This window comes from Lepisosteus oculatus, chromosome 4, assembly GCF_040954835.1.
Source record: "Lepisosteus oculatus isolate fLepOcu1 chromosome 4, fLepOcu1.hap2, whole genome shotgun sequence".
Taxonomy (NCBI): domain Eukaryota; kingdom Metazoa; phylum Chordata; class Actinopteri; order Semionotiformes; family Lepisosteidae; genus Lepisosteus; species Lepisosteus oculatus.
Genome location: NC_090699.1, coordinates 58,088,462 through 58,112,857, shown reverse-complemented (window position 1 = coordinate 58,112,857; position 24,396 = coordinate 58,088,462). Strand labels below are relative to the sequence as shown.

The 24,396-nt window shown below is 37.8% G+C and overlaps 1 protein-coding gene and 1 long non-coding RNA gene across 3 annotated transcripts in view; both read left to right on the top strand.

The window, feature by feature from the left end:
* dag1 (dystroglycan 1) overlaps positions 1-21,324 on the top strand; it is a 41,475-nt gene extending 20,151 nt beyond the window's left edge. For both annotated transcript variants that reach the window (XM_069189411.1, XM_006630992.3), the window contains exons 2-3: positions 1,395-1,870; positions 15,142-21,324. In XM_069189411.1, coding sequence (XP_069045512.1) covers positions 1,559-1,870; positions 15,142-17,454 — 2,625 coding nt within the window. In that variant the 5' untranslated portion in view covers positions 1,395-1,558 and the 3' untranslated portion in view covers positions 17,455-21,324. The remainder of the gene's footprint in view (positions 1-1,394; positions 1,871-15,141) is intronic.
* A 670-nt stretch (positions 21,325-21,994) lies between these two features.
* LOC138238441 (uncharacterized) overlaps positions 21,995-24,396 on the top strand; it is a 102,026-nt gene continuing 99,624 nt past the window's right edge. The window contains exon 1 of the long non-coding RNA XR_011189487.1: positions 21,995-22,959. This is a non-coding gene — a long non-coding RNA (uncharacterized lncRNA). The remainder of the gene's footprint in view (positions 22,960-24,396) is intronic.

The window sequence follows — 24,396 nt, the reverse complement described above, 5'->3', positions numbered from 1 at the left end:
GTTTTAACTGCTTTTGCTTTGTGTGTCTTGGTAACCATAGTATTTCTTTTGTTTTCTAGTTTTGTAGCTGGACAACTGCCTTATACAAACGTCTGTTAGTGTTACATGATTGCGTTCATCTTTACTCAGCATTATTTCATGTTTCTGGGGCAGCTGCCTCTTGCACTGCTAAAAAACGTCTTGATGTGCATCTCAGTTCATTGCTTTTCATATCAAATCTTTCTGGATTGGGAGGACTCGGATGGATTCATTTTAAAACGCCACTCTGGCTGTCTTTGCAGCACCAGGCTCGACTCGTCTCGTGCAGTGAACAGAATAATTATTTGATTGTACTGTTTGTTAAACAGCAGACTTTTAGAAGGGAGACTAGATCACTAGGCAGTTGGGATTTTTAGGATCATAATATGCTACAGTTCTTAAATTCTGCCACAAGAGTTAAGAAGTCTTCACCCCTGTGGTGGAGGACATCGGCAAGAGCGTGAGACTCAACCTTTTCCCATTCTGCTCAACCCCCATCCTGAACTCTAGCCAGACACAAGGCCTCTGGGTAATTATATCTTTTTTACCCCCCTCCATTCCTAATTCCCCTTTCCCCACTCTCCTTTTGCACAAAACACATTTAAAAAAGTTTCCATGAAAGGTTTGAATAAATAATGCCCATGATTAGCTTTCCAACACAAAACACAATGAAAAACGTGTATTCATCCTGAAACCCTCATCTTGAAGGCTTTGCTGATGGGTTTTAACAGCAATTTATTGACCCTGTCTTAATGGAGAGCATCAGTGGTTCTTTTGAGTCTCGGGGGGAGAGTTGTTTAGGGGTTTGTGGTGATGGATCAGAGAACTGAAGGAAGTCAGGAGGAGTTTTGTTGTTTAAATTGCTTGCATGAGAATACCCAGTGGATTAGACCATCGCACCTGTTGCATGTGAAGCACAAATAAAATGACAATGCAAGGCATTTTGCTGTATTGCTTCTGAAAGCTGTGAAGCCGCGGGTGTAGGAAGCCTTAAGATGCAGATGAATTGAATTGTTTTACATTAGGCTTGGTTTTTGTTTTCTTTAAATCAAGTGGCATATGCATTTATTTACTTAAGTAGGAATGTTAGCATGCCTGTGTGTATCTTAGATTTTAACATTGTTTTTAAAAAGTACAGGCACAACACTAAACCAGAGGCATATTGCTTTGTTTTGTGTTTTATGCCTAACCTGATTGTGTCAGACACTGCAGTTAATATCTATCTGTGATTTGAACAGCAGCATGAGAGAATTAAAGTTGTTTAGAATTCTAATTAAAACCTGGTGCCTGGTATGTTGTTATAGGTAAATCTCCCAACCACTCTTTTTCCAGTATTTGTATTTGTAAAACCTGTTTTTTTCTTCTGTTTTTTACAGGAGCTTAATTGACGGTGAACTACAATGGGATTGTGAGGCTGCAAAGCTCGGAAGCAGAGTGAAAGAGAGGAACAGAGAACGGAAACAGAGAAAAGGATCAGCCCAGCAGTGACGGTGCATGCTGTCCCTCAGTTTGGTCTGTTCTGTTGTGAGAGAGAGACAAAATGCGCAATAAACTAAGAGCGTGCACGAAGCCTGGGGTCTTTCTCTTGGCTGATGGCAGGACTTCCTTTCTAATGCTGGCTCTGTTGGCAGTTGCTGTCCACGGCAGCTGGCCCGATGGACAAATGGAGGTGGTCCAGGACTTGAGGAACCAGTTGGAAGCTTCCATGCAGTCATCAGTGCTCACAGACATAGAAGAGATGGCCACTGCAGGGGTAGTGCAACCTGCTGGTATCCCAGACTCATCTGCAGTCGTGGGCAGGGTATTTCAGATGAAGGTTCCCATAGAAACCACGGATGCCAATATGGTAAAGGTGAGGACATTTTCTTTTCTTAAATGACTGGGGATTCCCCTCAACCTCCACCACACCCGCAGTCTATTAAAATAAAGAGCCTCGTTTTGAAATTTTTGCAAAAGCAGACAACGTATACGCTCATGTATAAATTTGAAGAGGATCTTCAGCTACAATGTACAAATTAAATACCGAAAAAGAATGTGATGTTGCGATGATGACAATTGGATGGATTGGCAAATTCCAAAGTACCCAATTTGAAGATTAGATTGAAATTTTGTTCCTTTTCTTTGTGGGAAGCATTTGTTCCATAATACCAACTCACTGTGGATGGTGATTTATTATTATACTGACTTCAGTAGCATTGTTATCAGGCAACTAGAAATGCTATGGTATTAATTGAATGCTTTATATATTCCACATAGTTGTCAACTAATTGATCTTATACATTTCTTCAGTGTATAGCTAGATGCATATTTTTTCAGGTTACACAGTAAAAGACTCCTTTAGATGTGAGCTAAGAGGTTTGGTGAATACCAACTGGTTTTGGACAGGTCTGAACTTTGTGCAGATACACTGGACTGTAATGCGAGTTAATCTAATTGGGATTAGTGGTCAGTGTCACCTGTAAACTGCTTGAGTGGCTTATGTGGCTTGCGAAGCTAAGATGTTTAAACAAAAAGTATTTTTAACATTTAGAGATTAGAGATTTTTAACTGAAAACCCAAGCAGTCAACAGTAAGTTCAAAGGGATGCTGCATTATCAGAAATAAACATTGGAAGTATGGTACTCTACTCATAGTATAGAACTTTCTTCATTTCATAGGTGAAGTATTTTTCAAATTCCTGGTGAATACTGGTTGAGATTAAAACCCAGTATGTCAGAGTATTTAGTAACAAACTGCCACTTCCTATGCTCTGAACTGTATCTTGATATCAAAGTGTGCTGCATTGACAAGGTAATTCTCAAAGCTTTTTCTGATGGGGACCTGTCAGTGTTCAAAGGTACAAATCTAGCAAGAGACAGCATAAATATTTTTGGAAAGCAGGTGAAATTTTCACTGGAGGGAAACGCTTTGAATTTGTCCTGCTATGCTGTTTTGCAGTAAAAGAGAATTCAGAGGATGTTGCCCATGTCTCCTGTCCCTTAGAGCTGTGGGTTTTGAACCTGACCATTACAAAGACTGTGTAATATAGAGTAACATAAGGAAGTTTAGTCATTATTGGAGGGAGGTGATGGTTATTTCACTTTTAGAGGGCAATAGCAATGAAATTAAGTATCACGTTTATAGCTAAATTGCAAATTAATTTCTGTACTGTACAAGGTTTCTATTCACCAGGCATCTTATGCCGATCAGTAAGGGGGAAAAATTGTGTGTAGTATGTTTAAGATTAATTATTCACCTCGCTTAAGGCTACTTAAGTGTCTCTGTCTGTTCTGTAAATCTTAATGGTACAATAAGATCATATAGTTCTCAGTTCTTTGTTATATCAGTGTTGCCAATATATTCTCATCAAGCATTCTAGAAAGAGCTATGCAGAGAAAGGAACAGTTGAGTAACTTTTGACCAGACAATAAATCTATTGCATTACAGCAGTTTGTATCTGTCTCCCTTACATGTGCTCCAAGATGACAGCTAGCCTGGCCTCTGCTAGAAATGCTAGCTGTCATCCTGGAGCACACATGAGAGAGACGTGCTCCAAATAATTCTGATTTGTAAAAATATCCTAACATTATCTGTCATTTAGAAAAATGTTAAGGCTTCTCAGTTAACAGGTTAGAGTGAAGGAGACTGAATTCAAAAGTTGTCTGTGGACAAACCAGAACATATGTAACAAATGCCTCCTGAGGCCATCAGTGCTTAGACTGTGTGATTGCAGATTCAGCTGTGTAGCTCTCATCTTATTTGCAGTTATTTGTGGCTGTCTGAAGCATGTATTTCTTGTTTCTGGTTTCAAGAGACTACGTATTTCCTTTTGTGGTCATGTACAGTTCATTTCTATAAAAATAACAGAAACTTGATGACTCAGTTTTTTTTATCTTATCAGCTTGCTTTAGGAGGTAGTTACTGTATCATATAGGATCATATAGGATCAGAGCCTGTGAAAAAATAACCATTTCATTATTTTTCCAGATTTCAATGCTGACTAGAAAAAAAGGTATTTCCACAAATGTGGTGGTCACAATGGACCTGCTTGCCAAAACGAGTAGTCATTAATGCCTGGCTATTTTGCTCAAAGGACAAGTTGATTTAGAGCTTGCCACACAATTGATTCTTTGCAACCGGAAGTTTACAAGATTAGGCATCGATGGATAGAGCTGAATTGGGTTCAGCTAGTGATGCATTGTTTTCTCTTTTCGGTGTGCATAGTTCTCTAGAATGAATGGAAGACTGTGACCTGAATGCCCCGAATAATTTTGTGTGAATGCTTGTGTGGGCTCCCATTCCACAGGCTTGAGGTGTTTCTCAGCAGATGGAGGTTTTAAAGTATGTGCCAGCTGATGAAAATGTATGACTCCAGCACATTCCTGCTTTTTGTCTGCCACGACCCCCACAGACAGATGTGCAGTCTTCCTCTCGAATGGCAAGATGTCTCAAAAACTCCCGATGTAAATTTATAGCTGTACATTTATTTCTGCCTTGTCAAATGTTTCTTTTAGTAGAAACCATGAACCTTTTTGACATGTTTGGTAAATCTCTCTTGACAGCTATGCCCAAATACATTTTCTTTTTCTGCAAGGGAAAAGTAGGTACAGCTGTTCCTCTAAAATATTTTAAAACTAATTATTTTTGCCACACTCCACTCACACTAAAGGAATTTGTCTATGCAGCTTTTTTATATAAGTATTCTCTTGACCTGTTTTAGTTTTTCACACATTTCTTTTATGGCCTGATTGTCACCTCATGTACTGCTGGATGGTTGAGCTGCATGTTGGAGCAAAAACTCTCCGACCTAGTTTTCTTTGTGTTCAAAAAAGTTATGAAATAGTTATACGTTAAGCAGTGTGTTCCAAAAGAATCTTTGACTTTGGTAGAAGCTTTTCATCTTTTAAGACATTGGAACTTCAAAAAGGTTCTATGATATACTTTATGCAAGGTCAGAAGATATGTATGAAAAGAGTTTGGATCTAAGTTTTTCTGCTTCTCCTCATAAAGCTTGAGTAAAGCTGCTCAGTAAGACCCATTTCTATGCATGATCTTTACAGAAATGCACCAAGTATGAAAAAAAAAAGTAAACAAGAAGCAAAGCATTTTACACCTTTAAATACGAATTTGCTTGTTCAGTAATTAATTTTTATGCTTCTTTGTCATAATAGACTAATTATAATAACAATATTCTAATAAGCAAAATTATTCAGTGTTGACAGATACATCCTTCTGTGTATATCTCAACAGGGGTAAAATCTCAGCTAAGTGAAAAAACAAGCGCAGCCTTTACTCTATTGCTCATTTTTTGGCACTACACCCAGCTGCAGAGTGGTAGGTAGCCATAAAAACAGCTGTCTTCACTTTAAAATCCCCTGAAAATCTAAATACCTTAATACCTGAAATGATTAGTGTGGTGGTCTCTTATAGAGAGGTTATATCACAGGACTGTATGACTACTATGAAAAACACCGTTCAAGGACCCTGCTGGGCACAGTGTGAGATACAGAAGCAGCATTTATGTGTTTGTTATACCTTTGTCTTTTTATTTGTAATTCTTGTCAGATACGTTTTGGATTTTGTGAAGTCAATTGATGTTCGTGATGAAAGGCAGAGCAAAAATGGGAATCTCTTTAGCCATTCGGAGTCTGTGCATTTCTCTTTTTTTTTATCCTGCTGCTGTGAGTTTGCACTGATCCAGCCGTGACAAGCTTTTTTTTTTCTCTCTAGTATTTACAGAAGGACTGGTCCTGAAATCTAATTAGCCCCGGCACCAGTGGCAACGGAAAACTTGTATCAGTAAAACATGTAGAGACAGCAGTGACTCATATTTTGGTCAAACGTAAATTGTTCCAGATTAGTCTGCTGAAGTCTGTCTCGTCTTAGATTTCATTTATGTATTTTGATTCTCCTAACATGGCAACAGGCTTTTGTTGAAATCTCCATATTTTATAAAGAATTTACATTTTGCGTTCATTTCTGCCTTTATCTCTATGCTGCAGATTTCCAGATCATGGATTATGCCGAGTATGTAATATAGCAGAATCAAAGTGAAGTGAAGATCAGCATTTAGAAATACATTTTAAAAACCATGGTTAAGAACCTTTTGGTGTTGTTTTCAAATGTTATCAATAACTTGGAGATAATTTTAGTTTCTTATTTTTTTAGCAAATAGAAGGACTGTGCCACTAGAGGGCAGTAGGTTTGTGTTCTGTACAATAAGATGACCCGTTGGTGCCTATAAGCCAAACCTTGCACATTCAGTGGTCACATAGATGTCCATGTGGTATGACTGATATTTTCATTCTACAGGTCTGTGTATTAGTGAATTACGTAATAAAAAAAAGCTTCCCTTCCCTCAAGCTCCCTTAAAACTGATACCCTTTTTTTTAGAAAGGTCCTGTATAGTCAATCTTGGTGTGACAGGCTTTTGTTAAACTGTAGTATAATGGACTCTGAGGCCTGCTTGAAAAGAAACTAGCAGATAGATTGGAGAGTGGTGCTGTTGCCATCACAGATCCATGCGGAGCCTGACTGCGTGACTAGCATCCTCTGGTTCAGTGATCCACATGCATTTTCTCAATATAGAAATGACAGCACCTCTCATTTGGCTAACTGTGCAAGATGACTGGTGAGAAATTCCACTTGTACTGCATCATTAGCTTCTGGATTGCTTCTTAATTTATATTTAAAAAAAGTTCAGACAGCTTGCCTAGTGATAAACAAGATCACATGTTTGGGGACTGGCAAATGGCACCTGAGAAACCGTAGATGAAAACTTTTACTGTACCTGTTCCTAAAAGCACTTCAGGTTAAGCCAATTTTTTTTCAGTTAATTTAATTCTCTAGTCTTCACACTCTGCCCTTAAATTATTAAAGGCATTGGAAAGACGGCTTATTTTCCTTGCATGTTTTGTCTTACTAAAATTGCTGTTTCCTCACTAACGTGAAGATTATACAGTAAGTTAAGTGTTTATCAATAAGAGTTTGGTCTATGCATACATTTATGAGCTGACATGAGACATTTTTTATATTGTTATTAAGGAATATTTTGATTGGAAAACCTCCGTGCTTCATATCTTATGCATGTTTAATCATATGATTTTGTATGTCACATGAACATTCTTTTTTATTTTGAAATCCCAGAAAATGCAACAAAAACGTAGGGAAACTCACACAACAAAAATGGAAATGGAGTAATTTTGTATTTGAAGTTATTTCATAAGTTAGATTTCTATTAATATAATATGGTAGTCTTGTAGTTCACAGGAGAGGTTTTTACTTCAGGTTTACTTTGGCTTCTTGTTTGTAGAAAGGTAGTCTCCCACTTCCTTTATAGAGTATGGACACAAACTCACAAATAATTAAATGGAGTCTTAACAGGCTTGTAGATTGACGCTGTTGGGATCGAATATGTAGCCGTATATGCCGTGAATCTCCAGTAAATGTTTCTTTCCAGTAAAATGTGATGTGCTGCAATGCCTCCAGCTGACAAAATAAGTACCAAAATAACTAAATAACTTGAAGTCTGTTCTCATCCTTTACAAGCAGCGGGCTCCATTTGTATTCAATTTCCCTTCTTGCACGGCCCTGGCTCACTTCGGAGTTGAATGTGTGCCTTTCATAGAGAACGGTGGTATGCTTCATTTGGCTTCTGAAGGCCTCGTTTGTGGTTTTACTGCAAACTACCAATTTTGCTTTGGAGAAGACATGCCGTTCTTGGTATCTGCATTGCGAAAGAAGTGAGGGGAGGAATTTCTGAATCCTTGTTCCTACCTGAATAAATGTAGTTTTACAGCTCCCAACTGTTTTTTTTTAAACAAAATACTGTAATAGGTCTTCTGATTTTCACACAGCAGTTGAATTTTCAATGTAGTTCAGACTTGTTTTACAGAGTAGGGCACTCATTTTGCTTGCTTACACATGAAATCCATTCATGTTTCACAGTTGGAACACTTTGAAACTGTATAATACTTGATTGGAAACGCATAATGTGAGAAATTAGATTTAACTATTGAAGTGCCTAGGCACTGATTAAAAGGTCAGTGCCATTTTTCCATTTTTAACTATCTCATCTTGTGGAAATTGAATTTTCATGACATTTTTTATTATCCTTAAATGTTACTTTTTTTAAATAAATGCTGAGCATTGTCATAACTTGAAAGAAAGGTTTTGTCACAGAGGTAATTCCACTGTGACAACAGAACACATTCACAAGCTTTTCTCCTGAAGAAGGAAGTATTTCAATAAATGCTTTGACACTGTGGTTTAAATAGAGCTGCTTCAGAAGGTGATATTCCCAGTAAATATTTAAGACTTTATCCTTTTGTGTTGCCAATTCCAGTAGAAAAGCGTAGAAGAGTTATATTTTTATTAGCTGAATGACAGTTTTTTTTTTATCCTAATAGCAGGTCATCTTTTCGGAATAAAAGAGTTCTGAGCCTCTTAAACATTCACAGACAAGCCTGGACTGCCTAGCCTTCTCATTTTCCACAGGAAAATCAAGAGCTCAGACAACGTTTCATCTGCTCAGCCTCCATTTCACCCGCATAACATTACAAAGGCATGCCTGTGCCTACTCTAACGAAATATGAAATCTTATCATTACAGCTGTCCTCAGACTGATACAATAGTCTCCTTTTTACTCTTGCCACCTTCTTTTGTTGAACAATACAACTCTTTTTCCTGCTTTTTTTATCAGAAATGCTTTTCTCTTCTCCCCCGATCTGCCTAAGAAAGAAAATTATATTTCCCTAAGGAATTGCTCCTTTTGTTACATTATTCGACATGCACTGGTTTTCACCCACAGGCTTTTGGAACTATGGCTGTACATTATGAAGTGTAGGAACTTTTAACCCTTTGCCCATAAGGAAAGCCTTTGTATTTTGAGATCCTGAAAAATGGAACTCTTATTACTTTAAGATAAGTGACAAACTAGCAGCTTTGGAAAATTTGATTCTGAACAGTTCATACAATAAAGGAAAAAATATGAGTTAATTTCTTGCTGAAAAATAGAAATGAAAAAACACATTTGCCACCTGAGGAAGGCTCTAATGCTTTTTTCTACTTCTCAGTGTGGGATTAACCTCTGCTTTGTTCTTTTGTGTTGTGCACTCTAATGTAGCACCCCAGTCGGATCCTTTCATGCAATATACTTATTTTAGTGTAGCATTTCATGCAATATACTTATTTTAGGTTTCCATTATTATACTACTTTGTACAGTATGTTTTCTGCAAGGCCATTGCAAACCAGCTTTGTTACATATACATTTTCAACTCAGTATGAAGTATTTATTTTTGATCAGATTCCAAAACTGTATTTTGTTCTAACCAAAGTAGCAAATCTGTTCAGGGTAATAGCAATGAGGTCACAGTGTTTGAAATTAGACAGGAACTGTTCATATTGGAAATGGGGATTAATTTGAAATAGCCCAATACTTTTAATAGAATGATGCTGTAAACTGCAGTATTGTGTTGCAGTGCTTAATGGATCAGAGAGGTTAAACATGAGTAATGGGAGCCTTGTAATGCAGGTTTCAGCAGTTCTGCTTCAGCTTTGGTTATTGTTGCTATAAATAATCAGGGAAAGATTTATATCAATAAGTAAACAATTACATTATTGTGGCGTAAATATATTTTCTTTTTGTGGCAATTCAGTGCAAATCCTAATATGAATGATCTGTAGCCCGTCTTAATTCATGAAAAATGCAAGGCTAGTTCTGACAGTAGAAATAAAACTGCTGTCTGTTAAAAGTATTTTAGAATTGAATACCATTTTTATATCTTTTTTTTTTAGCAAACACTTTTTAGCAACTGTTTCTAAAGCAAAAATGAAGTATTAGCAAGATCCTTTTATGTCAGTGTAGACTTGCTGAAAGCTATAGTTCACTTATAAATCCCCTTATAAGTTTAGTTTCCTTTTTTTAAAAAAAGGTTTTGACTATTGAGACTGCCAAAGATAAAAGGCCAGTGGTGTTAATTAAATGGAAATGTGAAAGAATTTATTTTTATGTGTAAGTGATTTTCAATCTTGGGGAAACATTTTAAAGGCTGTTCTAAGCTTGTGTTTGAAGGTCAGGGCTATAGGGCTATATTCTGGGCTATAATAAGAATCTGTTTATTATCTTGACAGCTGGATATCTTGTGTTCTGGCATCCTAAATGCTTTGCTCCCTGGTAAAGCAGTTTGGTTATCGACAAAAGAGGTTTTTTAGTAAGAGAACCACACTCCAAGCCCTGGCTGCTTAAATCTCCAACCCTTACAGCATATCTATGCTGTTTACATGCTAGTAAACAGCATAGGGTTGTGCTTTGAGATTTAAAAAGCAAGCTACAGCAATTTTAAAATGGGCAGTTATGTCTGCGTCATTTTGGTACCATGCTGTAACCCAGACCAACACTGAAACTTTGGGCCTTGCTCTGTATTGTAAAATTTGGTGTTAAGGTGATGTTTGAAACCAGGACTGTGTTCAGAAGGATGGTGAACGAATGGTGGTAGAAAATGTTTTGCAGTCTGTAGCGCTTTCTATACTAGTGGTTACCACACATTACTTGGATTGCTAACATTCTGAGATGAACTACAGTAGCATTGGTTTCAACTACAACATCGTCTTTTATTGAATATTGTGGGCAGCATATGCTCTTATTATTTTGCCTCATTTTCCCTCCTCTGGAGTGAAAGGTTCAAAAGTGATAGCTGACTGGATAACAACAGTCTTTAGAAGCATCTCAGTTGTCAATTTTATTTTGGAATGGCTTTTCTGATTAGAAAAATACCAATAGGGGAAAAGACTGGAAGGTTGAAAAAGACTGATGGGAGCAGAATAAAACCAAGGCTTTAGCACAGCTCCCCTTGTGATGGCTGTGTACTGGTTAGTGCATTAATGATCTATCGTGGGTGCAGCAGCCTTAAATAATTTATCAACTAGGAATTATTAACTGTAAAATTAACTTGTATAGGTTGGGTGCGGAGGATTTTTTGTTTCTATGGCTAAGAGTGTGTACTTCACTGAGTGGGCTGCTTGGTCTTATTTTTAGCATTACACTGGTAGTGGTAAGTTTTAAAGTAGACAAATACAGGGTGTTGCTTGCAGACGCAAAATAGAAAATGCTCCGCTTCTATACAGTTAAGAGCATAGAACTTAAATCAAGATTACAATTAACTGTTTTGTAAACAGTACAAAGTTAATTGTGTGATTCGCTTGAAAGACTACATTTTTAATAGTGTACAATTTTTGTCACCATGTTACAAAAAATACACTGCTGCTACAGAATCAATCTGCAGAAGAGCAACCAGACGCATTCACAGACTTAAAGTAATTTACTCCACTGGCAGGCTGAAAGAGATGAAACATTTCTTTCTGTAGTCGATTATTATAGACAATCATCATCCAAGGATTCAAAATCCTAAAAGGAAATGACATAGTCAACCCAACGAACGTCAGCATGAACAGTGAAATGGAAATAAGTGGAAGAAACGTGGCAGTGCTTTTAAAACCTTGAATAGGAGGCACTTTTACCATTTGTTTTTCCATAGCCATGTTGTTGTAGCCAATACCCCTTTTTACAGGGTACTTCAATAGCTACTAACTGTCAGACTGTAACACTGAAGCAAAAGTGTTTTTTTTTAAGTGCTTGTTTTAATATGGCTGAGCAGTATATATTTATTATAGACTAAATATTTTGGGGGTTTTGAAAGTCCATTTCCTTATTCGCGTTTTCCATCCGGCCATTACCTATTATCAGTTATTTTCAAAACGAGCATTGTTTCATTTTAAGATCTCAGTCTGGTTTTAAAGTTTTTTTTAAATGTACTAAATGTATTTATACATCTGTTGTCACCAAGCCTCACCAGCTTTGTGATAATCTTTCCTTTCTGCCTATGGTACAATGTGAAACCAGGAACGCTATACTTATTCTGAATTTAGCTGTTGAACTTTTAGCCTTTTTGTGTGTGTGGGATGCATTGTTGTTCTCTGCACGCTTTTATATAATGTTGTGATCTTAGACTCAATGTATAAAGGGCCTTAGACACTTTTAAAGAGCATTCAAAATCAAAGATGTGAAGTTTACCTTTTAACTTGTAGCAGCTAGCCCAATGTACCAGCAAATGTTGACTGCTGTACAGTTGTACTGATGTCATATACAAGCTGACTTTCTAGTGTATTGAATGTATGTCTTAAAGCCTTACATTTCTTTTATTTCCATTGCGGGATATTCATAACTGTCATATCCCTTACTAGTATAAACCTGCCAAATGCATCACAATTGGATTATAGTTCCATAAAATGTGTTTAATGGGACAATTTGAGTGAAGTACCTTTCTCAAACAGTGTCCCACCTGGGTTTAGATCCCATGACCCTCTTGTCTGTAATCAGGATCTCTTCACATTGCGGTGTTTTCTGCTGTTACACTATTTAGTCAGCTATGAGAAATCTAAGCATTGTCAACTCTAAGCAGGAACATTTTTTATAGACAGACTATAACCTAGAAGTAGATAACGAAACGGCTAACATTTTAATTTTCCACACAGTACTTCCCCATCTGTGGTAAATTATTAACTTCTTAAATGTCTTTTTCTCTGCCGCATTTTGCACTGATGTAGTATTGAGTGATTAACATTGCAAGAGAACTGCAACACTATTTAATGTTTCAGGGTTAAAAAGAATCAGCAATGATGAGTGTATTTCAAACCACAATAAAAGTAAAATGTACACTAACTTTTAAAACCTCCAATTTATATCACAGAATATCTGAAATTTCAAGGCATGCACAAACACCCTATTCTGCAATTCAGAAAAAAAACAAAACTTCTGGTGACACAAAGCAACCTTATTACATTATAAAGAAGCAGGTTTGCAAATACATCTTTTAATCCAACAGAAATACTGCTCTAGATTTAAAGAAAATGACTTACTTATCTCTGCATGCAGATAATGTTGGAAAATTTCAGCAAATGAATGCTGCATAACCTGTACTTATTTGCTCGTACATTGCATTACATTCATTATTAGAGTGACTGGTGAGTGGGAAGGGGCTGCATCACACTATTGTCCTCTTGCTCTCGTTCACAGCGAGACCAGGGGTTAAGGATAATATGGTGACTTACGGTACTTACACAAAGTTCATCATTTTGTGCCAAATTTGGAATTTGTGATTTTTGTTTTGTACAGTCTAGAAATTTATCTTGTTACTGAGATTTAATAACCGGTCTTATAATTCGGGACTGCAGTTCCCCTTTAAAGCTGCTAAGTTTAGTATGGACAACTGTTAGGGAAGCAAATGACAATGATATTTATGGCCTTGCAATGTCCTCTAAACAGAGGTGGAGAACTTTTCATATCTCCTGTTCGTGCCAGAGCCATTTTCGTCCTGAGGAATAATGTTGCTCTCAGATCCGTTTTGCCACCCTGACAAGGCGCAGCTTGACTTTCAGTGAAAGGCAGGGAAATCACATTGGCCATGTTCAGCTGAAGAGGTTCTAAGTAGGCCTGATATGATGTGAATCATTCTTACAATTACAATGACAGTTGTTTTGTTATCTGGCTTTCTGTTCTTCTCACCTTAGTGACAGGTCACAAAAGTAGAAGGAGGAAAGTTACTATTGGTGATGCAAAATCCTTTCTTAGAGTTAAATGGTGTGGATTTAGCACTGGGTTATCCTTTTTGCTCTATAATGGTCTTTGTCTTTTCCAATCACTCATGTGAGATTTAGCAGTGAGAGATTGTATTAATTCAGACAGCTTCCCTGTGGTGAGATTTTGAAAAGCTCACAGTCTGAAGGGATAAAGTGGCTGAGGGTTGTGCTCCAATGTGAGCCATTCCAGAAGTGCCTAATTTCACAGGTCTCACCTCACAGAAGTGGAAGTATTATACTCCTGTAATTTGGCTGTGAAACCCTGACATAGAATGGATTTGTTCTACCTAGCTAGATACCCATTTCATTCTTAATTCCCTCAAGAAAGGCTGTAACATTGACAGTTTTTATTAGCTTTCTCACATTCGGTATAGCTATCCTTTAAAGAATATTTGGTAGCACATGAAAATGACACTTTATAATGCATACCAAAGTTATAAATATTAAAGTATCCATTCATAAAGCATGTATGAGAACTTTTTGAATTTTATTAATGACCATGTAGTAAATCATGTATAGAGGTCAGTTCCTAGTACCAGATTAACACACAATTAATGTTCTATTAATCTATTACACATAAAGGATTTACAATGGACTTCACAACCCCAAAACTAAAACATAGCTACCATATTTTCTTTACATTTTATTCAGGTTTTGGGTTGACTAAAACCTGATAACAACCTGGCAAGAAATAACCAAGCAAGTTCTGGTACTGTTGTGTAAACATTGTGAGAAAAAAGCACCGTCAAGGTATATTTCTAGGTTTCTTTAATCATTGGTTTTGACATTTCTGATGTAGATTACCATACCTAATTTTTGGGAGAGGTAAGCGTACCAGTTTAAGAAATTATAAAAATACATTGAGCTATAATAGGGTTTGGATTAGCCAGTCCACTCTGCTTCCTAGCAAACAGTGACTCCTGTGAACTTGTTTCATTTTAAGATCTCAGTGACTACAGGCTTCTAGCGACATTAGTGAAAGGCACATCACTCCTTTAATCAGTGCTAACTCTTAATACGCTGCTGTGTTTACAAAATATCAAATGGTGAATTTCTTTAAAGGTGGACATGTGGGAGGAACATGTCTGTAACTCCTGTACCACTCAGAGACAGCCACAGATCTAAATCCTATATTATTGGTTATTCCAGACTGGGTGGGTACAAAATTAGGGAAAATGGTGATTTGATTTAAAAAAAAAATCCTAGGTGCTACCTTTTTTTAAAGGCATCTTGGATCTCAGGGGTTCTTAAGCTTTAAGTGGTTACAGAAGGAGCAAAAAACAGAATGAATGTTTTGCTTGCAAACAGTGTTTATAAGGGTGTTCCTATTGTTCACTGCACAGATATCACATGCAGATGATTTTAGGTTGATTCTAAGTCAAGTATTTTAACCACAAGTCCAAACACTTTTTTATGTTTCTGAATCTAAATGCTTTATCATTGATGTTTTTTTGTTTCATTTGTAGTTGCTTAACTCTTTGTGACAAATATCTCTCTTTGTTTTCTAGGTAACCGAGGCTGGCAAGGACAGCTTGCCTTCTTGGCTACACTGGGATCCCAAAAGCCATATGTTACAAGGACTTCCTGTGGAGGCAGATAAGGGTGTCCATTACATCTCTGTCTCGGTTGTGGAGTTGATGGCTAATGGGAGCCATGTTACTCAAACTCCTGATGTTTTCTCCATTGAGGTCCATCCAGAAGAACATGCTGATGATCCTATCCAACTGGCAATCCAATCTGCCAATGAGGTTCAACCTTTCATCTGCGGTAATGAGGATCCCGTGACTGTTCTGACAGTTATACTGGATGCGGATTTAACAAAAATGACATCATTGCAAAGAGTGGAGCTCTTGAGTAAGATGAAGAAATTCTCCGAAGTTAGTCTTCAACATATGAAGCTCCTGCCTGTTGTCAATAACAGACTCTTTGACATGTCTGCGTTCATGGCTGGGCCTGGGAATGCAAAAAAGGTGGTGGAAAATGGAGCATTGCTGTCCTGGAAACTGGGCTGTGCCCTTGATCAGAGTAGCGTTCCTGACATCAGCAGCGTGCAAGTGCCAGCAAAAGAAGGAACTATGTCAGCACAGCTGGGTTACCCAGTTGTAGGTTGGCATATTGCCAACAAAAAACCCCATGTTCCCAAAAGGATCAGACGACAGCTTTATGCCACCCCCACACCTATCCCCTCAGCACTGCCTCCAACAACACCTCCTCCTCAACCACCCATTCACATAGTGCCAACCCCTACCTCTCCATCCATTGCTCCTACCACTGACACTACTGCCCCTCCAGTGAGAGGTCCTGTCCCCCTACCTGTAAAGCCTACGATCAGAACAAGAGATCCTATTGCTCATACTCCTACCTTAGGGCCTATTCAGCCTACAAGAGTCTTGGAAACCACAAGTACAATACCTATACAACCCACTATGACGAGACCTGTTTTTGTGGAGGCCACTGCCACTCCAACATCATCAACCATTACTACCAGGAGGCCAAAAACACCTTCTTCCACAAAGAAACCCAGAAAGCAAAAGACATCCACTCCAGTCCCCAGAGAAAGAAGCACCACCACACCCAAGACTCCCAAAGGTCCCCCATCTGTTAGCCTACCAGATACTAGTAACACACCACCACAGCTACGAAATCACATTGATAAGGTGGATGCCTGGGTTGGCACTTACTTTGAAGTGAAGATTCCTTCAGATACATTTTATGATCACCAGGATGGCACAACAGATAAGTTGCGTTTGACCCTAAGGAAGAACCAGAAGGAAACAGTTGAGGATAGTTCTTGGATACAGTTCAATAGCACCAGCCAGCTCATGTATGGCTTGCCAGATACACCCCATGTGGGAAAACATGAATATTTCATGCATGCGACTGACAAAGGTGGCCTGACTTCGGTGGATGCTTTTGAGGTTCATGTGCACCGTTGGCCTCACAATGACAAGCCACCTGTCCTTTTTGCAGCTCGGTTCCGTGGGGAGCCCCATATGGTGACTAATGATGTGCACAAGAAGATTCTCCTCATTAAGAAACTTGCCTACGCATTTGGGGATCGTAACAGCAGCACTGTAACTCTGAAGAACATCTCAAAGGGTTCCATTGTGGTCGAGTGGACCAACAATAGTTTGCAGCAGGACCCTTGTCCAAAAGAACAGATTCAGGCCATGAGCAAGAAGATTTCAGACACCCAAGGCAAACCCACCCTCTCCTTCAACAATGTCATGGAGCCAGACTTTAAGCCCATTAACATCACTGTCAAGGGGACAGGAAGTTGCAGAAATTACATGTTTGTACCACCTGGAATAATACAAATGCCTGTTCCCCCTCCTGCTACGCCTGCAGGAGGTACAGGTCGCCAGAGCACCGATGATGTGTACTTGCACACAGTCATCCCAGCAGTGGTGGTAGCTGCCATTCTTCTAATTGCTGGCATAATTGCCATGATCTGCTATCGAAAGAAGCGGAAGGGAAAACTCACAATTGAAGACCAGGCCACCTTTATTAAGAAGGGTGTGCCAATAATTTTTGCTGACGAGCTGGATGATTCAAAACCCCCACCTTCATCCAGTATGCCCCTCATCCTACAGGAGGAGAAGCCTCCTCTACCACCCCCAGAGTACCCCAATATGGTCAGCCCAGAAACCACCCCTCTTAACCAGGACCTTCTGGGCGAGTACACTGCTCTGCGGGACGAGGATCCTAACGCACCCCCTTATCAGCCTCCCCCGCCCTTCACTGCCCCTATGGAAGGGAAAGGCTCTCGTCCAAAGAACATGACACCCTACAGATCGCCACCTCCCTACGTGCCACCATAACATCTGGGGGAACCTCCAGGAGAGGAGGAGAAGGGAACTTTGCAGTTCCACACCAGTGTTGTCTGTTTGGAAAGTTGGGAGGGAAGGGTGGGGGAGGTATAACAAGGGAGGGAGGGCTAGGTATGGCTGCAAAGGGGTTAAGGAAGGAAAAACTCTAGATGGTAGCCTGCAAGTGCTTTCGTCAAGAACTTAGTCCCTTCCAATGATGGCTACAACTGAAACGGCATACCAAGAGGTACACCCACCCCAGCGTTTTTTGTCCCCCCCCGTTTCTTTTTGTTTGTTTTATGGACTTCAAATCAAAACCCTTCTTGCCTAACAGCACTCTTTTTATTGTATGAACTCTTTATTTTTAAATAATACAAGACAATAAAAACCAAACAGACTGCAGACTTAAATGTTTTGTTACAAAAAAAACATAACCTTGGGGGACATGTACTGACCAGCAGGCAGCACTGGGGTTGGCGTTCAATTCAATAAGGTTTGCCTTTAACACTAATTGTACTGTTTTTATCCTTATTCACATGTGTCTAGCAAAAAGAAGCATAACAAGAGGTAGCCTAAAAATGAGACTTAAAGAATTTTTTTTTTTCATTTAATCCACTGTATATCTGAAAAAAATGTTCTGCTAGATTTTATTTTGTTGGTAAGTACCAGATTGAAATAACCTGCAGGAAACCTTTTATAAAAAAAACTATGAACAGGGTTTGTCATTTAAATATTTTTTTTAAAATGGCAGGCTCATAGTGTCTGCCCACCTGCCAACCCTGGAAAAAAAGCTAATTTTGAAATCATCTGTCAGAATGCACATGGCCATTGGTTTCATATTGTATATTGGTGCCATTTTTATTCCTGATATAAAGTGTCTTTGTACCCAGTTGTATGCCTGTGTAAATACCTGCATCATTATTGAAAAATAAGCTGAGCAGTTGTCCAATAAAAAAGCTTCCTGCAGGTTATTTTGGAAAGTGGGTTATTATTTTTTTTTATGTAGAGTGATGCTCTTGTTCTCACATTAAAAAAACAGTGCAGTAGTACTATAATAAGCCTGTGCGATTGATCCATAGCTTTGAAATCACGGTTCCAGGCACATGAATCACTGAAGGCGAGAAGGGGGGAATGAAATGGGTGTTTCATAAGTGAAATCATCAAAAAAAAGAAAATGATTAAAAATTCTCAATCTAATTTTTTTACTAAATTTTTGATACAGCCTCAAATTGTTTTATTATAAGAGGAAAAATAGCATACAGCAATTTGTAAAAGCTTAGCTTCATAGGTAAAATTGATTCACTGTATATCTCTTCTTTCGTCTCATTGGTCACTCTTTTTTTCCTAAGGTGAATTTTAGTTCTTAATGGCCTTTACAATTTGTTATCCTTGGGTTATATAGTGTTTATGTTCTCACCTTTTGAACAGTGGCTTTCTCCCACATTTTAATTTGAATGTCTTCTGGAATGTCTGATATTGTCAGCAGATTCCATTTTTTTCTTTCTTTTGAAAGTTACCCTTTGCAATAATGTTTGGCGCAGTCTTGAGTTGGCGAAAGTCAGGTTGGCAATGTACAAAGCCATACTGGGTGGTGCTAAGTGTCTGGTAATGTGCACTGTTGTGCATAAATTTAAGAAGTGAATGGCTGGATGTGGCAACCCTTCATAATGCCTGTTAAAGGTCCAAAAATTACTTATCATAGCTCTTTATCTAATAGAAAAGGTGTGTACTAATTTTATACAATAATAGTTTAAATCTCATTATAGAGTGTCTATTTTTATTTTTTAAATTATAGTGAAATGCTTCCATTGACATTGATATTTGTGTTAATATTCACCAGGGCTGTGATATTTTGCAGTTTCCCCAAACCTATGTAATATTTAAGGTTCGCTGCAATGCTGACTTTATTTTCCAGTGGCTGATCAAAACCAGTCACTTCATAGTGGGTTTCTGCATGAAGTCCCAACTCTGAGATTGTCTACTGATGAATAAGCTCTGAACTGTCATGTTCCTTTGTTTTTTGGTTGTTTTTCTCACCTTCTGTAAAAAAGAATTTAGTAGAAAAGCTACTTGAAAGCTCATGGTGAGTTCTGGCTTTCAGAAACGTTTATGGATGATAATGGAGAGGGTTGCATGTTAGTGTTTTAGTCCTGGTGCTTGTAGTGGATCCTGAAGATCAATCTGCAATATAAATTGTTTTTGTGTGCACAGGAATGTGAAATATGTGCAGCAGAACAAGAAAAAGTTTTATTAAATACCCCACCAAAAATGTTTTGCATATCAACTTTGCAGTTACCCTTGCACAGGTGGACTACTCAGACTTACCCATCAAATGACATTCACTGCAAAAGCCAGGGTTTTAATTGTGTTTCTTCACAAAATACTGATTTTTTTATATACAAACAAGAATAAATTAAAACTAGGATTATTTGTTAGTGTTCCAATACTGTATCCAGTGTTCTTTTTTTTTTTTTTCTCCTATACACCGTTTTCCTTGCGTGTCAAGTTATTCACCTGAGGAACGGGGTTAATTTCTAAGCAATGGAAGTTTTTTTTTTTTGGAAGTGACCTTTTATGCCTCTGAACAGTGTGCAACAGCTGTGTGCCTAACTGAATTCAGTGCTTAATCCTAAAGGATAACCACAAATTCCAACAGATTCCTCCTGGTTTCTTAGAGCTCTCATTTGTCCTATCCACCCTCTGTAGAACCAGAGTGCATTACATCGAACAAGATAATGGCATGTACTTGAATTTTTGAGTTAAGAAATGGGAACAGGAACTCAACAACAGTGTATTTATCTTTATCACAAAACAATCTTGACTTGTCAATCATATACTTTGATACAGAAAGCAACGCAGAGAACACAGGACAATTCAAAACACCAGGTGGTGAAAATAGTTTTGTGTGGGTTGAAAGGTTCAGACTGAATTGCTGTTTTGAAGTTCAGGAGTATCTGTAGCAGGTTAGATTCAGGAACAGTATCCCCCCTTATCTGCAATAATTGTGCACCGAGCAGCACTGCTAAGATTGTACCGCTAAAATGTTAAGTTGAAACCTGGCACCTGGTGTATATCTGAGGGAAATTCGTCATGGTGCTTATTACCTTAAGACAGCAGCTATATCCTTGTCCTTCTGACATTCTTTTGTTGTTTTGGGTTTTTATTTGCCAATATAAATGTGTGGATTCATTAAATCATCACATCGGCCTTACATACATAGCTCCCCGCTGTGCTTTGAAGTGTTGAAGTGTTCGAAGGGGCAGACATTTTGTTGGCAATAGAAAGCTTATGAGATATTTACTTTTTACAGTAATGGTGTTATTAATAATGACAAAAAAATCCTTATAACTGGAATAGGAGGATATTATATATGTATGAAGAAAGAAAAGTATTTTTTAAATGTAAATGTTTTGTATGTCTTCAGAAAGTTATATTAGACCACACTTTTTTTCTCCTTTAAGTTTGTAGTTTCATGATTATCCCCCCACAGACACACCTTTTTGTAAGTGCATGTTATTGAAGCTAGGCCAGTCACAAAGATGGGTTCACTGTTCTACAATGAGACTTGGCTTAGCTGCATTGATGTGGTCCATCTTCACGTTGGTTCCACAATGTGGTCAGCGGACACGATAGCCAAGCCTGATGATAAACAGGTAGCACAAGAAACGTTTGCGTGAGTCTAGAAAGCCTGACTACTGTCCATCACCATGGCAACTTAACTAAAACGGGGTAAAATGACTGCTTTGGTAAAGAATACAAAAATGAATCTTTATAAAATGCAAACGGCATTTTTTTTCTTTTTACTGTTTTTAATAGCATTGTTTTATTTATGCCACTAGACACTGTATGTTGAACTCTTGTATTAAAAAGTGTTTTCACCAACTCTGACTACAAGCTTCTTTATTGTTTTATGTATGCAGCTCTCTGTTTTGTTATGGATTCTTCTTGATTCCCAACCACCTCTTTTTTTGTGTGGGTTTGGGTGGAGGGGAGGGTGGTGTAACACTGGAGCACTTCTTCTGAAAAATCAATGAAAACCTTGAAACAATTCATCACTCTTAAGTGACCAGAATAAAAAAGTCAGACTTATGTGTTTGAACTTAATACCAGTGTTATTTTGCCAGTGTTTCCACCTCTTACTGTATGTTTAGTTTTTTTTCCACCTTTAGCAGAATAAAACAAAATACCTGCAGGATCTTGTTTTTATGTTTTTTTTTGTGTGCACCACTGATTAGAGAGGAGGAACAATGGAATAGGAGGAAAAATGCTTTGGCTAAGTCCAGTTTTGCAGTTATGAGCCACCTAATGAAAGCATATACTGTATGTAATGAGGTGCATTTAAGTAGGGAGCCAGTTTGTTGGTTGTTTTTTTGTAATGGAGTACAGAGTCCAAGGCAAGTGATGTCATAAAAGAAGCCTGGTGGTCAGTGTTTGGTATTTTAGCTTGTTTACGGTCAAAACAATTTAAGAATCTGTTTTAATAGCCAATCAAAGAGAGGTTTAATATGAAAACAATAGCAAGATCTTCCACTGGATGAATTAAGGTTGCCTGATCACTTAGGTAACTTGTTTGTGGCAGATGGCAAAGTAGTATCTTGAGTTCTGCTTCACCAATCTGCAAACTGGACCAGAGAAACTAGGAAACTTCCTTTGTGAGGAATAGAGCACATACTGGATGGCATAGGATAATCACAATAACGCAGGACTGATACAATCATCTGATCCATTTGCATAATAATGATCATACTGTGGTGGATAAAGCAAGAGAAATTCCTGGAAGAATTAACCAGTGCATTAGAAGAAATTACTGGCGCGTCATCTGCACCACAATGATATGCATGGTGGGAGACCTTCAGGGTTAACTTTTAGAGTTGATTGGGAAGATTCTCATAGTGGTGCAGTGTTTTATTCACAGGTGTTTTGGGTGGAAAAAGTGGTGGAAAACGGGTGGTTTTCAATAATGGGAAGAATTGATGGACTATTGTGTGTGGATATGTCATGGTGAGCATTATGTGGTTGTGTTCATGTCAAGCAGGAAATTGGAAGTATGAGGATGTGGGGAGACACAAAAATGTGTTGAACTGATGGAGGACAAAAGTGTTACCTTAAGCTAGCAGGTTATTTAATTCCTGTGGGCCAATATGGATTTCTTTTAAAGAAGAACAATATCAGACCTCACAATGCTAGGGGTATAATGACAACTTTTTGCTATGAGGTTTTGCTTTGGCAGATCTGAATCTGATCTGTGGACTTACCAATGCCAGCAGGAGACCACTATGACGGGCCAGTCTTTGCCAAGTACTATAGCTCCAGCTGTACAGGAAGAGTGGTAGAATATCCCACAGAACTCTATTCAGAGGCTGATCAGATTCATGCTTCAGTCTAGCAGGATAGTGCTAATGCTTAGATTTGTTGTACCTGATCTGTTACATGGTTTTTGTTTTAATAGTGTCATCCATCAGTACATAAATCTGACTTATTGTTCAAACCTTTCACTGAAGGAATTCTAAAAGCACAGTGAGTATTAGAGGAGTATACTTTTAATATTTGATTTCATTTTTTGCTAAAATGATGCCTTGCCTTAAATAATCCTGTGTCCTTTTGTGTCCTGCAAAAATTGATCTTGAGGGCATGATGACCTAACCTTTACAAAGGAAATGGAATCAAACCATAATGCCAAATATTAAGTTTGCATTGAATGGTTTATACCAGCAAACTACAACAGTCCTGGAGTAAACATAGAAGTAATGCAAAAACCATGCTTCTGTTTGTAATGCTGGTAAGCACAGTTCTCTTTCATGACTCACACTGATGGCATTATTGCATTTTTAAATATTTTGTTAATGGTTTGAGAATGTTTTAACATACATTAATTTCCCAGATTAAGGTAGAGTGCTTTTCCTTGTAGATTGTTTAAATTAGCATAGAAATGTCAAAAAGCACTGCCTAATAACATTAATGTTTAACAGTTACCATTGAGTTTACATTTTCTTATGTTTTGTTTGTTTTGGTACAAGTGAGTTATTTTTTACTAAAAAGCATTACATAACAGATTTTTAAGATGTTTTAAGACCGTCTCAGGGAACATGAATTTAATTTCAATGTATTTTAAAAAAAAATACACTAATAAAATGATTTAGCAGTAAATTGTTGATATTTGAAAACTTACTGTTTGATGGCTTAAGTCAGTTTTGTCTTTGGAAGCTCTTGGAAACCTTATCATCTGGTCATTTTTCATGAATTGGTAAGTAAAGCTTTGTCATAATGCTGGAGACAAAATGAAAGCCAAATTTACTTTAGTGTGTAGTGGTCCTGTACCTGTAGTGTAAGGCTCCTTAAAGTTGTCGGTGTTAAATAGGCAACAATAGATTTCTCTAAAAATAAGTAAGACACTACCATGGTAGAGAAAATACGTAATTCAAGTTAGTGGTTGGTTAGTTGGTTGGTGCCTTTGCCTGCTTGACTATTTTTAGAATTTTTCAATTCATTTAAATACCTTTATGGACGATTGTTACAAGAGCTAACAATCTCCATCTAAGGCTAGTATTTGCCCATTAAATAGCAGTAAAGAGCATCAGTAATGGAGCTAGAAAATATAACATTAATGGCAAGTGTTGCCGTTGAATTTTACAAACAGCATAAATTCTGCATAACTGATCATGCTTCTGTTTTCGGTTTTCATAAGCAGAACATTCAACTTATAATTAGAGATCTTAAGAGTATTAATTCATTGCAACGTTAGGATCACACCCCAAATAAACCACACAGAAGACAACATAGCTTGATTTGAGTTGAAATCCATGTAAATGAATATATTTTGCAGGGCTATTCTAATGTTATATTAGAACAGAAACCACATATGCAATAATTTCCCTAGGGAAATAGAGTTTTGCTGTTAGATTTAGAAGGAGTCATAATCAGAACAGTTTGTCCTTTAACCGTTTGTTGTGAATG